General features: G+C 36.6%; 1 protein-coding gene across 7 annotated transcripts in view; it reads left to right on the plus strand.

Moving 5' to 3' along the window:
- The first annotated feature begins 5,273 nt into the window (after positions 1-5,273).
- Positions 5,274-17,031, plus strand: part of LOC149217996 (uncharacterized) — a 276,072-nt gene continuing 264,314 nt past the window's right edge. Inside the window, exons 1-3 of one of the 7 annotated variants that reach the window (XM_089383716.1) lie at positions 5,274-5,649; positions 15,296-15,725; positions 15,854-15,957. In XM_089383716.1, coding sequence (XP_089239842.1) covers positions 15,723-15,725; positions 15,854-15,957 — 107 coding nt within the window. In that variant the 5' untranslated portion in view covers positions 5,274-5,649; positions 15,296-15,722. Of the gene's footprint in view, positions 5,650-15,288; positions 15,726-15,842; positions 15,958-17,031 lie in introns of all 7 variants that reach the window. The other 6 variants (XM_089383717.1, XM_089383715.1, XM_089383713.1 and 3 more) reach the window with 6 other exon arrangements.

The raw sequence follows: 17,031 nt of genomic DNA on the forward strand, positions 1-17,031 counted from the left end.
TACATGCAGATGCAGAAATTCAGTCTGCACTTCCCAAGTCAGTCATCAGACCTTGGGAAGAGCTTGTCCAAAACAAGCACATAACTGATCTTGGATATGACAAGGATTTGTCCTTTCATATTCCAGATTACTCAAAGCCCATCCAGTTTCAGAGTTCTGGATTCCTTCATGACAGTTCACCTTCAACTATTCTAGATTTTGCACCTCTTCCACAACAACAACAATAGATTGTGAAATGCCAACACTGTGACCGAGTTGGCCATCTGAAAGATCACTGTTTTGATCTTCATCCATGTAAGCACTGTCATAAAACCAGTCATTCTTCAAACAAATGCTTCAGAAACAAACCTCCTACAAGAACAAAGATTCATCTTGGATGGATCACTTCTTGGCAATGGGCATCAACAACCAAGAAGATATTCCAGTCATATGTCAGAACTTGTTCTAGAGTATTGAACAGTCTTGTAGTTGAGTTTTCTCCATCATCTCACCTTGTATCTGACAGGGGGGGAAATGATGGTCATCTACAAGCTTCAAAGCCACATCAAGCGAGCCTGAGCCACAACCTTCCATACCAGATTCAGAGTTGTAGCCAGAGACAAAGATGCCCCTGAGCATGCCTTCAGTCGGTGATACCTCTTCTTGCACATTTTGTATTACAACTCTCTTCTTGGACTCATACATAACCCTTTGGATTAAGGGGGGAATGTTGGACACCTAATCCTCTAAGGGTTGGTGTGGAAGTCGAATAGACTAAGGAAGTCCAAGAGACCTTGGAATACGAAACCAAAGGTCATATGAATGTACTATAAATGTATATCATTTGTTAAGAATAGATGCACTCTCATGTTTATCTTTCCTATGTTGTTGCTGCCATGTGTGTGTTTAATAATTATCAAGGATTTTTCCATCTTGCAATTGCGTTCCTTGAAGGTACTCATAACGATCCTTTGTGATCCTTTAATGTACACCACAAATTGTACTTTTGGCCTTTGGTACATGTGCAAATCTCACCATGGTAACTTTATACCTTATGCAACTTACAATTAATATAGTTCCTTGTGGGTTTTTACCGCCACAAATGAATAAGCCAATATTTTTTTATTATCATAATTTCAAGTCTAATTACATTAACTAAAAGCTATAAATATAGCCAATTCTTGCAACCCACTATTCATATTATTGAACATTAACCATTTTTCTTTCTTTTGATTTCTTCATTTAGTTTTTAGCTTGTACCCTTATGGCCACTTATGCTATTCTTTATTTTTTAATGAGTAGCCTATAAGTGCGACTTTTCGGAAAGTTTTCCGATTTATTTTTTCATCTAATTTGTCTTGAATCATGCAGGGATTCATTGAAATCACAAGTTTGACAAGTGAACTCTTCACAATCGAAGTGCCCTCAGTTTATTTTTTAATCTAATTTGTCTAGAATCCGACAAGGATTCATTGAAATCACAAGTCTGACAAGTGAACTCTTCATAATCGAAGTGCCCCACTAGTTTTTGAGGGTATTGAATTTGTAGTAAAAAAAACTAGTTAAAACAACACAAATCAAGATTTGGCCACATTATTTCGCCGAGTTTTAACTAAAAACTCCAAAAAGTCATACCTAAAAACTATAATTTTTATTTTTCTTATTTATTTATTTACTTTATTTTTATAAAACCCTTCCTCATTTTGACATTTTTTCAATATTAATAAATTATATTTCCTAAATTATATATATTTTACTGTGTTAATTCTAATATTAATAGTAAATTACCTTTATTTCCAAGAGCTCATATACTATTTTAATCATTTTCCACATTTTTCACATTTTCACAATAGAATTGTAATTTTTTTTCACAAAAATGAATCTTAATTTTACCTTCTATTACTATTCAGTTACGGGTAAAGTGTCCAAACTTTAAATGTTTCGAAATATACACAATTATGCGTAAGGAAAATCAAACAAGGCTATTATATTGTTTTAGGAAGAAGTGTAACCCCTCATTTGACTCAAAAGTATAACCTCTCACTTTCTCAAATAAAAATATTGTCTTGTAATTTCAAGATCACTGAATGTATTTGATATTGAAACTATGATTGAATGTATTTGATATTGAAATTTGTATGAATTTGTGCAGAAAGAATAAAAAAGTGAAAATATTGTTTCATAATTTTAATTTCAAGATCACTTAATGTATTTGATATTGAAACTATGAAAATATTGTCTTGTAATTTCAAGATGATGGAATGTATTGGATACTGAATGTATTGGATATTGAAATTTGTATGAATTTGTGTAGAAAGAAGTATAACTTTCCACTTTGAAAATATTTTTTCTTAATTTTAAAGGAATGTATTTGATATTGAATTTTTGTAAAAAAAATATTTATCAATTGAGTTAATTACCTAGAAATGTTATGCCTTGTTAATGATATACTCGACTAAAATGATGTTAGATGTTTGATTTGTTTTATTATTATTATTATTTATTTTTTTATTATATATATATTTTTAAAATTTTTAATTTATTTATTTTTAGTTTAACTCATGAAAGATTTAAATATAAATGAAATGATATTTGAAAGTCTATGAGGCTAAAAATAGTTTATGAGACCATTAGTTTCCTGTTTTTCGCTTTTTGTAATTTAATCTTTTTTTGATTCAAATTGATGATGAGCTGGCTCAACCTTCCAATAATCCCCTCGCTAAAAAGGCAATGCCAAGAAACTGATGCTAACATGTTCTCATAACTTTCTCTCATGTCTTTGAATGCATCACATTCTAAAATGAAATGGTTTTTCCGATTCCACAACCCCAGAAGTGCAAAATGTACACACCCGTTCTTCCCAAGTTTCTTCAGGCCTCTTCCACCGTCCTGTTTCACACTAAAGTTGATGTGAGTTGGTCCTTAATTGAGCAATAAGAACCTTCGCCCTCCACAAAATGCTAGCTCCAATGAACTCTTTTTGTTGTAGATCACACGTAGGGTTGAATTCCTCAATGTAATATTTCTTCTTTCTACCCAATTCTTTTCCCCATACCTTTTTATGAAACTTCTCCATAACAAAATCCTTTAGCTCCTTATTATTTGTGGGACAGACATTGAGGTAGATATTCCATTTTTGCATCCATGTGTAGTTTTGTTTCATCCATGTTTTCTTTCTTTCAACCATGCCTTCATTGAAGATAACATTAGGCCATCTACCTACTCTCATTTGCTCAATTCGTTTTAGATATCTTATGAGCCGCACCATAACAATTGCTTCAATGAGAGTTGCTCCTGTTTCACTCAACATTATCTCATAAGGTACTGGACTTTTTATTTTGAACTTGCTCATGATCAAACATTTTTGGATTTTCTCAATTTGTTTCCATTCTGAGACCGGAGTGCTGCTAGCCCACAATTCAGACCCATATAGCATCACTAGACAAACTAGGAGTCCAAAAAGCACTTTAATCGTTTTCCGATACCATAAATATGCCTCTCTACATCTATTTTGAAGAACAGATAATGCTTTCCACCCTCCTACAATTCTCTTCTTTCTGCAGTTCTCCCAATTGAGTTTGTTGTTGAAATCAATCCCAAGGTACTTGTACTCATTTACTTCTTCAAGAATGTTGTCTTCAAAGAAGAAAGTATGCTGGCTTTACTTCCTTTTATTAGAGAAAATAATTATTTTGGTCTTGCTAGTATTGACTTGCATCCCCACTGCTCTACAAAAATGCTCAAGGGCATATAATTTGCAATCCATGGGCCGATTTAGAAATCAATACAATATCATCAGCATATAAAAGAAGCTTTATCACAAACTCCCCCAACCGAACACCATCTCCACCTTGCAGATTTAGCCACTCTTCCAATTTATTAATAAATAGACCAAAACGAGTAGGGGATAGAGGGCAACCTTGCTTGAATCCAATGTCACTTCTAAAGCTTTTTGAAATACCTGCTGAGGTTCTAATTTTGACTTTCACTTCTTCATAAAGTCTATGGAGAATGACTCTATAATGCACAAGGATTTCAAGTTCTTCCATTCTACGCCACAACTTATCCCTAGGGATTGTGTCAAATGCTTTTTTGAAGTCAACAAAGCAGTAAAATACTTCTTCTTTGTCCTCCCAAACCTTTTCAACAATGTGCCTCAACGGGATACCATGATCCACCGTAGAATGTTTTGGCCTAAAACCCACTTGTCCTCTTGCCCTCTTTTCTTTTACTTCTGCCCACTTACTAATTCTGTCTTCTACAATGCTGCCGAAAAACTTTGCAAACAAAGGATTGATCATAATTGTTCTATAGTTGGATGGATTATTAATGTCTCCACTTTTAAAAAGGGGTATTGTTAGGCTAATTGTCCAATCTCTTGGAAATCCTTGCTGAATGATGTTGTTGATTATTTCCCCATTTTAGATACTTCGCTTGAAGTTCAACCAAGTCCTTTGCCTTCCCTGTTTTCAACTTCTTAAAATAATAAATAAACAAAAATAATTGTAATTACACTTTATTACCTAACCCTACTAAATATATTATTATTTATTATTATCCAATTTTAAAATCACGACCAAGCCAGACACCAAATTGGTATATAAGACCTCCTTGTTTGTGGAACATGACTACTACTAAATCTACAAAAACATACTTACTCTACCCCTATGGTTTTGAACATATAACCTCTTACAAAAAACACATTCTTAACATACATCACAAAAAATAAATAATTAAAAAAATAAATTAACTTAAACCCACCTCACATCTATAACTTAAAGTGATCAAATTTTAACATACAAACCTCACATTTGAAAATTCTAAAAAAACACTAACATCTTTAAAAATTTAATTTCTTTCCCTCTTTATATTTGATAAATTAAAAAAAATAAAACTTTTATAAAATACTATAAATCATAAAATAGCATAAAAACAAAATGGAGTAAATAATTTTTTTCCCACGTCATACTTTCAAAACTATTTGATTTTTCAAACATATTCGCGAAGTTGTTTGTATGTATTTTTGCCCTCTAAATGATGCAACAGATGGGCTTTTGGTACGAAGGTGTCAATCACATGGACGGATAAACCGACTTATGAATGATTTAAATGAGCATTATGCGCTGGAAGGAAATCTGAGGGAGATACGTCAGGGAAGCGCTTTCGCAATAATTGGTGGTGCGACCAGTAAAGGCGAGCCATATTTCTTTGCCCTGCTATTGGGCCATAAATGAATGGCAGTTGCATAGAGCTATCGTTCGATTTTGGCGGCTAAAATCGAACGGTGGGCATATACAGCTGTCGTTCATTTATGGTCCAATAGCATGAGATTTATTGGTTACGACCAGTAAAGAGGTAGCAGTTGTATATACTTACCGTTCGATTTCGACCTTAGCAGAATCGAACGGTGGGCATATACAGCTGCCGTTCATTTTGGCCCAATAGCATGGGATTTATTGGTTGCGACCAGTAAAGAGGTAGCGTACCTTACATAAAAATCCGATTCGAATGGAATGCACTACTTTCCAATTAAGATTCAAAACTTGTCGAGTGTCAATCACAAACCGACTTATGAATGATTTAAATGAGCATTATGCGCTGGAAGGAAATCTGAGGGAGATACGTCAGGGAAGCGTTTTCGCAATAATTGGTGGTGCGACCAGTAAAGAGGTAGCGTACCTTACATAAAAATCCGATTCTAATGGAATGCACTACTTTCCAATTAAGATTCAAAACTTGTCGAGGGTGGCAGTAGTGTTAGAATATTGTGCCCTGCATATAGTTTTTCCCTGGATTTCTAGCTCTATTGTAGCTGGGGTTAGCTGCGCCCGGCGCAAAACAATGTAAACTGTAAAAACCGAAATCAAACCATCTATGCAAGCTTATTTTTAGTTGGATCAAATGTTTTTAGGCTCATGGTTTATGGTTTTCGTCTGCTCTGAGAAGTACTTTTGGGTTTTCCATCAATTCTCAAATTGAGTCCCTGCCTTGTCAATGCACTATTAACTCTGCCCTATTAGTAAATTGTCACTAGTGCAGGTTTTCCCATTCTCGCCCATTCTTTTTCAACAGGAGATGAACTTCGGATTCACACAGTCACAATATGCTTTATTTTGTAGTCATTTGTAGTTATTTGTGGCTTGGGTAGCATGATCGTCTCTATCCATCGCCAAATTGCTGTAGTCTTCCTTTAGGATTAGTTTCTCCACTGTTCCCTATTATTGGCTGACTTGTTTCCAGTCTCTCTGTTATAGTGGCATTGGTTATAGCTTCACTGGCTCGTCTTCACGCATAACATCCTTCACCTTCTGCACCAAGGCTTCTTTCCCCACGAGATATGTGTGTTGCCAATGTAGGAATTTTCACTGGGGTCTTTCTGAAGAAAACTTTATCAGCCCTCGCCACTTGATTTAATCAGGCTCTTGGGCTTTTCCTTCTTCCTGGCTCCTTTTGAAGCCGAGTGTTGCGCCTTCTTTGCATTTAACCTAGTCTGCACTGCTTATGTATCAGCTTCCACAAAGTTTATGTTTTTATGTTTCTGACAATTGTCATCATCGTGATCATCGGGTGTACACCGTTGACATAATTATATCTTTCAGGGTCGGCCTTCTATGCAATCTTTGTTTTAGTGTCCATATCTTTCACATTGAAGGCTGTGCATCATCTTTCATATTTTCCAAACAGCTCTAGAAAGTAAGGAAGAAGTTATGTTAATGTTCATAAACGACCAAACTTTGTCAATGGGATTAACTAAGTTTTAATGGCAATGTGGGAGTGCCAAAACCAACTCTTAGGTGCAAATATAAGCATAAATAAAGATAAGGATGCAAAGGAGTAAACAGAAGGTAATCCCAAGCAAATAAATATAAGTAGGTATTGCTCTATGCAAGAAGCGACTCGCTACTTTGCACTAGCTGCAGAAGAGGATCTAGTGACATTGTGGTCAGCCATGATGAAAGTACCAATATAAAGCTTGAGATTATCCTCTAGAAAATGACTCAGATTGAGTGGACTAGGTTGGATAATTCTAGGAAAAGTTGGGTGTTACTTGGCAGATCTCTTCTAACATCTAAGGTTGATGAGAGAAACCTAGTGATAGGCATACAACTGCTTAGCTTGGTTTGGGAAAAAAAACCCAGAGCGGAGGCACTATGTCATCGGGGAACAACTCTGTGTGTCAAATGGCGGAGTATTTGCAAGGTGCTTAACATCTCCGTTTGTCAAAATAGGCTAGAAAAGGTAAGTGATCAGCCCAGTGGAATTGGGGTTGGCTAAGTGTCCCATAGGGCTGTTATTTGAGATTATCTGCCTTTTGGAGATAGAGAACCAACACTTTTGGTCCAAATAATAGCAAAATGTAGGAAGGGACCCTCCTAAATCTCTGTAAAAATAGTGAAATCTCCATTGGAACCCATAATATATGGGTCATTAAGAGAGCTGAATGTTTAAAAAGCACCTACTTAGAAATATTTATCATTGATGATGATTTTACAAATGTGGGCCCTAGTATAAATATTTCTAAGTGGGTGCTTTTTAAAAATTCATCTCTCTTAATTAACACATGACCTTTTATTATCATTAGTATTTATTTATTTATTGTATTTATATGCTTATTTTAATTATTATTTATTATTACTTAGCTTTAGACTTTGTGAATGTAACATTGCCAATGCAGGCCACCATTAGGAGCCACACACAGGCCACCATCAGGCCACCATCATCAGGCCACCATTAGGAGCCATACGCAGGCCACCATGTCTCAGTCTTGTGGTTTGTGTCATCGTCGTCTAGGGTTGTTCGGTTATTTGCAGGCCAAAACTGAAGCGAATTGGAGCTCTCGGAGGCCAAAATTACAGTATCGTTTTTCAATCAGCTATGTAGCGACAGTCATCTCATCTCCAAAAAGTACCTAGTTTCATCAGGCGATGTCTACAACAGATAGAATTGGTGTCACTATTTCAAACTTGGAGGCATCCAACCGTTCACTGATAGCAAGTAGCGTGGTGAGCAGTGTGGTCAGCAGTATGAGCAGAGCAGTGTGAGCAGTGTGGGCAACAGTGAGCAGTGCACAGTGAGCAGTGTGAGAGCAGGGAGTTTTTATGTAGCAAAAGTATCAAGCAGCGAGCAAGCAACAACAAATGCATTCAAACATGACAAAGGAACTAGAAATTTCAGAACATGTGGAGACAAATGATTTAGGACAAGTGAAAATTGCCTCATCCGCCAAAGCTGGGAAGTGGGTTTGGGTCAATGCCAAACAATATCGGGGCATTTTAAAACGAAGAATAGCCCGTCTAAAATGGGAGCAAACAAGGAAGAAACGGTCTAAAAAGAAAAGTAATTGAGCCCTTCGCAAAAAGCACTCAAACAAGTCTCTTCCACAAGCACGTGGCAACAAGAAGTCCAAAGGAAAAGTCATTGATGATTCTGTCTTATATAGTCCCACATCCACACCTCTCACCTGGTCATCTGATCTTTATGTGAAAGAATTGTTAAATGCAAAACAAAGGTTGGAGGTTTTAGAAGCTAAAGGGCAGGAAAGAGATCATAAAATTCATATAATAACGACTGAGAACAAGGCGTTAGCAGAAAGCAATAAAATTTTAAAAGAACAAGTGGCATTGCTACAGGAAGCTCTCCTGATAGGGAAGACAAAATGGCAACGCATGAAGGTGGATGTGCAAAACATAAAGAAATCTGTAGTGGAAAGTACAGAGGTGGTGAATGTGAAATCATCCCAGGATAAAGGGAAAATGATTTCCCAAATAAACAACTATAAAGAGAACGCAAGAGAGGAAATGAAAGGAGATTCCACCAAAGTTTCCAAAACTTGGGCTCAAGTTATTAGCGATTTTGATAATAAGGAAGGAGAAACAAATATTCAGGTTGACAACATGCAAGATAGTGAAGGCAAGGAAAGACAAAATAAGGCAACAAACATAATTATTAAAGGGGTGAAAGACTATGGGGAAAATGAATGTACTCTTGACCTTGCAAGAGACTTCTTGAAAGACAAGTTGCTATGGCAAGGACAAATATGCCAAGCATGATGGGTGGGTAAGTTTAATAGGGAGAGAGCCGGGCCCATAAAAGTCATTATGCCTAGCTTGTGTGATAAATATATTATTCTAAGCAAGAAACATCTCTTGAGGGGTTCTCGTTTTTTCCTAGAAGAAGATTTAACTGTAAAACAATAGGAGGAAAGAAGGGAGGAAATTTTAAAGGTTAGGGCAGCAAGAGATGAAGGAAAGAGAGCATGGATTTATAAAGGCAAAGCTATGATAGCGCAATTTGGACCTCCTTCCAGAACAGAGCAGCAAGATGGTAATAAAGAAGAGGCAACAAACTCTTCAACAGGAAATCAGAAAGCAAGGTCGGTATGGGAAAACAGGGACAAAGACTCAAATGTGAGTCTTGCATGTCAAAATAAATAATAATCAAGTCATACCCAGGTTTCCTTAAGATTAGTTTGTTGGAACTGCAGAGGTTACCCATGGAGATGAGGACCTGGGTTAGGGCCTATTGTGGAAAATAGAGACATAATTTGCCTCATAGAAACACATGAGCATGAAGGGTGCAAGACACCTTTGTTTGAAGGATACTGGAAGATGGCAGTGTGGAACAAGGCAGCAGGGAATGGCAAAGGGCACAGGGGTATCATGGTTTTAGTAAGAGAGAAAGAAGGTCGTCTCATTCAGTTAGAAAAAGAAGACTCAAATAAGCAATTCATTTGGTTTAAAATATCAGAAAATGGAAACCACATCAGAATTGCAGCATGCTATTTTGCGCCATAGGTTTCAAAAATCTACAAAGGTAGAGGGCTTGACCACAAAGATCCATTTGCAACTTTAAAAGCGGATATTGCAACATATTTGCAGCTAACTGAAGTCCTTATAGTGGGTGATTTCAATGCTAGGACTGCAAGTGAGCAAGCTAGCATTCTTTGTTGTAAAGATGATTGTGACCCTATTTGGCTTACAGAAGAAAGTAATCATCAGTGGGAAAGAATTTCAGAGGACAAGGGCTGCAATCTCTTTGGTGAACAATTGCTTACTCTATGTGGGGCCTTTAATTTAGTCATTTGTAATGGCTTGACTAGATGGGCAAAGTCCGGTAATTTCACTTGCAATACTTACAATGGAGCAAGTGTGGTAGATTATGTAATTTGGTCGCATGGTTTGTGTGAGAAAATGGAAGAAGTTTTCGTTGGAGATCAGCTGTGGGATTTGAAATAAGATCACAAGCCAATTTATTTATGTTTCTCTTGGATTGGAAAGAAACAATTAGAGTCAAAAATTCAGCATGTCCAACAAAATCTCCCACAGGGCAGAATTCTTTTGACCCCAGAAAATTGTAATACCTTCAAAATGACGCTAGAAAGGCTCTTTGAGAAGGAGAAAATTACAATTCACAGCCTTCATAGTCATGAATTAACACATTTAATTCAATGTGCACTTGCAAAGTGCAAGAGAACAAAAATTAAGTAGTCCGAAATAAATTGCTTTCTGGTTAATGCTTGGTTTGACGAGGAATGCAAAAAGGCAAGGAGAATGTGGAAAGAGTCAAACAAGGATAACATAAAGCTCAAATCTTACAAGCAATTATTAAGCAAGAAAAAGGTTGATTTCATGGTTTCAAGGAGGGAAGAACTAATCTTCCTTGGGAAAAATAATCCCAAATTATTTTGGAAGGAGCTCCAACTGAAAATAGTACAAATTGGAAATAATATTATAGCTTCTAAATGGTTTGACTATGCAAGACAACTCTATGAGCAGGTTCCCAAGGTTGACCCTCCCCCCTTGGTCAACACTGATACTGAACTCTTCATGATACAAGAGGTAGAGATGGGTATCAAGAAGTTGGTTATTGGAAAAGCAAAAGACTTAGCTAAACTCCAAGCAGAATATCTAAAGTGGGGCTCAAAGATTCTTGCACCTCACATTACAAAAATCTTCAACAACATCATACAACAAGGGCTCCCCACAGATTGGACAACTAGTCTGGCAATACCTCTTTTCAAGAGCGGTGACGTCAATAATCCCTCCAATTATAGGACCATCATGATAAACCCTTTGTTTGCAAAGCTATTTGGAAGCATGCTAGAAAACAAAATTAGCAAGTGGGCAGAAGAAAGAGATAAGCGTGCTACAGGGCAAGCAGGTTTTAGACCTAAACATTCCACAGTTTATCATTGCATAACTTTAAGGCACATCATTGAAATAGTTTGGGAGAAAAAGGAAGAAGTCTTTTGTTGCTTTGTTGATTTTAGAAAAGCGTTTGACTCGGTTCCTAGGGATAAACATTGGCAGAGAATGGAGGAACTTGGGGTTCCTAAACATTTGAGAGTAGCTGTGCATAGGCTGTATGAAGAGATGAAAGTTAAAATTAGAACTTCAGCAGGCATTTCTGAAAGTTTTAGAAGCGATATCGGGGTCAAGCAAGGTTGCCCATTGTCTCCTACCCTTTTTGGTTTATATATCGACAAGCTTGAGGAGTGGTTAAATTCGCAAGGGGGTGATGGTATCTATTTGTGCAAGTTTGTTATAAGGCTTCTTTTGTATGCAGATGACCTTATTCTGATTGCTAAATTGGCTCTTGGTTTGCAAGAACACTTACTATCCCTTGAGCATTTTTGTAGAAGTGTGGGGATGCAAGTCAATATCAGCCAAACGAAAGTAGTGGTCTTCTCTAAGAAAAGAAAACATAACCAGCATAAGTTCTACTTTGAAGGCAATATTCTGGAAGAAGTTGTGGATTACAAATACCTCGGAATTGACTTTAACAAAAATCTAAACTGGAATGGTTGTAGAAAGAAAAGAACTTTGTGGGGTTGGAAAGCATTTTATGCTTTTCAAAATAGGTGTAGAGAGGCAGAGTTATGGGACTAAAAGACCACTCAAACTCTTTTTGGGCTTCTAGTGATTCCGGTGATTCTCTATGGTTGTGAACTGTGGGCTAGCAGTACCTCCGACATGCAGTGGACACTGGAGACAAATTGAGAAAATTCAGAAGCGTTTGATTACAAACAAATTTAAGATTAAAAGTGCAGTTCCTTATGATATCTTGTTAAGTGAAACATGGACTGCTCCTATTGAAGCAATTGCTATGGTGCAAGTCATAAGGTATTTAAAAAAAATTGAGCAAATGGAAGAGGGTAGATGGCCTAAGGTTGTCTTTAATGATAGATTGTGCAAGAGCAAAAAAACTTGGATGCAACAAAATAACAAATGGTTTAGTAAATGGGGTATTTGTTTGAACGCGTGTCCCATAAACAGCAAAGAGATAAAAGCTTTTGTTATGGAAAAGTTCCACAAACGTACTTGGGATAAGGAGCTAGGAAGAAAGAAAAATTACTATATTGAAGTGTTTAATCCCACTCATAATCATCAACCAAAAGCATACATAGAGGCCAATATCTCTTGGAGAGCCAAAATTCTTATTGCTCAGTTAAGGACTAATTCTCATCAACTCCGTTGTGAAACAGGGCGCTGGAAAAGGCCAAAGGAAGTGTGGGAGGAAAGGGTATGCATTTTTTGTTCTTCCGGAAAAGTGGAAACAGAAAAACATTTCATTTTAGAATGTGAGGCTTTCAAAGACAACAGGGAAAGTTATGCAGATATGCTGGCAGCGAGCTCTTGGGATAATTTATTTAGCGAGGGGTTTGTCGAGAAGCTGGGAGCATTTATTGTGAAGCTTCACAGAAAAAGGGCCGAATACATCAAGCAGATGAAGAAGCAATCTGTCCCATAGACTATCTTTAGCCTCGTGGACGTTAAAATAATTTATTTCTTTCTTTATTTCTTCTTTTGAAATGCTCCATCCTCAAAGCAAGGGTAAATACGGATTTCGTTGGTGAACTTTGCTGTCTACCAATTTGCATCTTCCTCTAGAAGGTTCTGCAATTTAATGAGTGAACTTTCTTCTCCCTAGAGGCACTATTTGAGCTAATTGATGCTGTTGCAGCATCTAACTAGTAATAGTCAATTGGTTTGTGAGATTTGACATGTATCGCTTTCAAACAAGGGAAGAATGTTTCGGTTAAGAAATAACTCCTTTAGATGAGAAATAACCAATACCATAGCTTCATGAATTTTTGCAGGGTCTCCTCATATCTCAAGTACTTTTTTGTTTGGTAAAGTACATGCATGGGGTATATCCCCACCATGTATGTGTACTTGAACTATGGTGCGTGACTTTAACTGATTAGCCTTTGTTGTTGAGTCATTCATTCTAATTATACTTGAAGCCCATGATTCTCTCACTAATAGCATTCGAGTTCTTATTAATGGTCTATCCCAACCAAGTTGTTTATATGGAGTATATCTCCTTTAAGTACTTGATCTGAACCTTGAGGATGAAGGGTCAGTGATTAGCTTATAAACTCTGAGGATCCCTTTGCTGGGGAAATTGGTGCATTTGATTTCCCCTTGGCTAACACCATGACCACACGTTCAAAACAATTGCACTATGAATCCTCTATCTGGAATTTGGTTGTAATATCTAGTCTCATCATGAAGTTTCTCGACAGTCTCTACCTTGTAATCCATTATGTCATCACCATTGCGAGTAGGAACAGTCAATCGAAACACATTTTGTCCAAGTCATCCAGGCTACTTAGTTTTATCCATAACATTGGTTCCATCATCTACAATCGCTCTTCTTTACCTCTTTTCTTGGAGAGATTGACACCCCTATACATTCTATTTGTGTCTATTTGCTTTTCCATTTGTGTTTACTGAGGTTCTTCCATGTCCTTTTGTTCTTTCATTTGGCTACATTCTTAAGGTTCTGTCATTTCTTTGTGTTTTTCTTCTTGCCTAGATTTTGAAATTCAGGGTCTTGACCACGAACAAAGATGTTTCCTAAGTTTTGCCTTCTATTTTCTTCAACTGTTGTCTGTGATAGTCCAAATATGCATGTTTTTTCTTTCCTGCAATTTCCTTGGCCTTTGCCTTTGCTCTATCTTTGACAATAGAGCATCCAATAGCGATAGAAAAAGTGCACTGATCTTAATCAGAGGATAATGAATAAGGAACACCACCAGATCCCCTCTCATGGCATGATCTCGATATCTGATTTTTGTTTCCTACCACCATCATTATTGTTATTCTTTGGCATTTCATCAAGATTCTTATACTTTATTTCCCTTTAAGACTTCCATTTTCAGATTTGGTTTTTCCATTGGTTGTACAACTTGGGTTAGATTTAAAATATAGGTTTGAAATCTTATCTTTTGCTTTGGTCTCTTCATCTTTACCTTCTTTGCGGGGAATATATTCATCTTGATTTTTCTCAATCTCCCATTATCTTTTTCATGAGCAAGTTTCAGTTCAACGTGTTCCTTATCTTTGTCATATTCATATATATTTTTATTTATTGACTCATGTATACTATCAATGATTTCATTCTTTAATTCATCAAGATTAGTGTTTGTAGCTTTGGAAGATGTATCCATGGTATATCCATGGAATGGTGGTCGTACCATTTATAATTGGAGTGTACGGTGGTTTGTCTCTGGAAATTGCTATTGGGTTGGGTTAAAATGAATAAATAAATTTATTGGGTTTTGTAAAAACAAAATTTATTGGGTCGAGTTAAAAATGTTTATTAGGTTTGGTAAAGAATTTTCTCTTAGGGTTGAGTACTTTCTTTTATTGAGTTGGGTAAAAATGTTCTATCAAGTCTTGTTAATTTTGTTATTATGTCTGGGTCTGATTCCAATGGATCATAAAACCCCCCAGATCCCCCCTCTCTCTATATATATATTATTATCCAATTTTAAGGTCACGGCCAAGCCAGACACCAAATTGGTGTATGAGACCCCCTTGTTTGTGGGACAAGGGACCCACCTCCGTGCAGCGATTTGACTGCTAAGTCTAGCAAGGCATACATACTTTACCTCCCTTTGGTTTTGAACCTGTGACCTCTTACCAGGGAACATATGCTCTTAACTATTAGGCCCACTCAAGCTATATATATATATATATATATTCCGGTATATATATATATACCGGGGTTGAGAATATGTGGGGACCTTTCATTATTATTTGTTTATTTATTGTATTTCAATGTTTATTTTATTTATTATTATTTTTTATTTTATTTTTATTACTTTTCATTACTTTTTATGAATGTAAAATCCATGTGCAGAATGTGGTGGCGAAGAACTTTTTTATTTTGCAGTTCTCATGCCTTTCCGTGTGAATCATTTTACTAAACATGTGTTCTTATTGATCTCCTTGCTTTAAAATTCAATTCAAGATATTATCTATAGTTTAAAAGAATGGAATTGAATTGATTAAAAGATAGTGCTCAGCATTGTGTTGCAGTGGGGAATACCATAGAATCAGGAGAAAGATCACTATGCTTATACAGAGGAGGGAAGTGTGTCAGAAATGATGTTATGTGCATGTTGTAATATAAGCCCTTTCACATTCTACGACATTCATGGAGGATAATTGTCAATTTGATTCTGATAATTAGTCTGGGGCCTTCATGATTTGGTTCTTTCTCATTCAAGAAATCAATACCCACCACAAAGTATAAGCAAATGCATGTTTCTTTAAAGTGACAGACACAGGCTTGCGGTCATCGTAAAGTCACAGGCTTGTGCATCTATCTAGTTTTGGATGCATGTTGACAAGAAAGAAAAGGACAACATCAATCAACTATTTCTGGATGATAAATGGATCCACCGTCTCTTTTATGTCTTTGTCTGAAAGCATTTACATCATTGATTATTCATGGTAAGTTGTCTCTTCTTCTTCTTTTCCATTTAATTTTTTTGATCTTTTATGCTATGAAATGCGCAACCTGGAAATGATTTAATAGATTCTTTTGCATGATTCTGATTGATGATATAGATGTTCATCAGTGGAAATATCTCGATCAACTTCCATTGGATCTATTTGCTGATGTGTTGCTCAGTGTACCCCCAATAGTTTTGCAAGCATTGCAAGAAGAATTGTTAAGTTCAAGGTTAGTATTATCAATCTAAACGTTAAAGTTAATATTCTTTACCTTATTGTTGCTTTTACTGATCTTTTTTTGTTTTCTATTTTTCTTAATCTTTCATGCTTTAATAGCCCCATTTTACGGTCGAATAATATATTGCAGAGGAAAAAAATGAAATGAAATTTATATTAAGATCCACTGAAGACCAAATACGTTAAGGAGACTAGAGATTGCATCACACAAGAGAAGCCTAAAGGGGGATCCAAGATATACCCCACCTAAGGTGAAAAGAATTATCAGAAGTGAAATAAAAAACTAGTAGACCAACAACTGTGAATGAAACAGCATATCAAAAACTGGGCCTACAAGAAGGCTATCCTGGTAGGAAAACCCTAGATAAGTGAGGAGAGAGAGAGTGTAGGAACACCCATATCTGGACAGAAGTAAACCTTTAGCCAAGAGATGAGGGAGCAGGCCTTGCTCATTCTCTGAATCAATAATGTGGATGTCTGTTACCAGTGCCTGTTTGATAATGTCGTCAGGAGAGTGGCCCAGGCTGATAGGGCCTCATGGGTAATCCTCGATGGCATCAACCTGCTCCTTCCAGGATGGAGGCATAAAGGAGATCTCCCCTAACGTCCAATGTCGATGAATCCCACTATAGAGGACCTTAAGCAATGAAAAAGGGGTTTGTGTGTGTTATCAAAATGGATGTTATTGTTAAAATTGGCAACTAGGGCCGAACTCCACATGGGTCATCTTATCTATGACGGCTGATATTTTTCTTGGATTCCTCTCTCTGAGACGTGTAGGATTGATCTAAATATCATCCGATTCTGACATGTACAAATGAAGTTATGAATTTATTTTGATTATGGACAAATTGTCAAGGTCGGCCAGCGAATTTATGTAGGCTCAGAGGCCCAACAGTCACGTGTATTCATCCTCAATGTTTGCTATAAAAACATGATGCCTTACCTTCATTTGGACACACTCATCTTCACACTTCTCTCTCTCTCTCCTCATTGATTGGGGACGGATTTCTGGGTCTCTCTCTCCACACGTCCGAGAGCAAAATTTCAGGAGGCCCAAATTTCA

The sequence above is a fragment of the Pinus tabuliformis genome, chromosome Q, assembly GCF_031772625.1.
Source record: "Pinus tabuliformis cultivar Carrire ecotype Pingquan chromosome Q, CPIR1, whole genome shotgun sequence".
Taxonomy (NCBI): Eukaryota; Viridiplantae; Streptophyta; class Pinopsida; order Pinales; family Pinaceae; genus Pinus; species Pinus tabuliformis.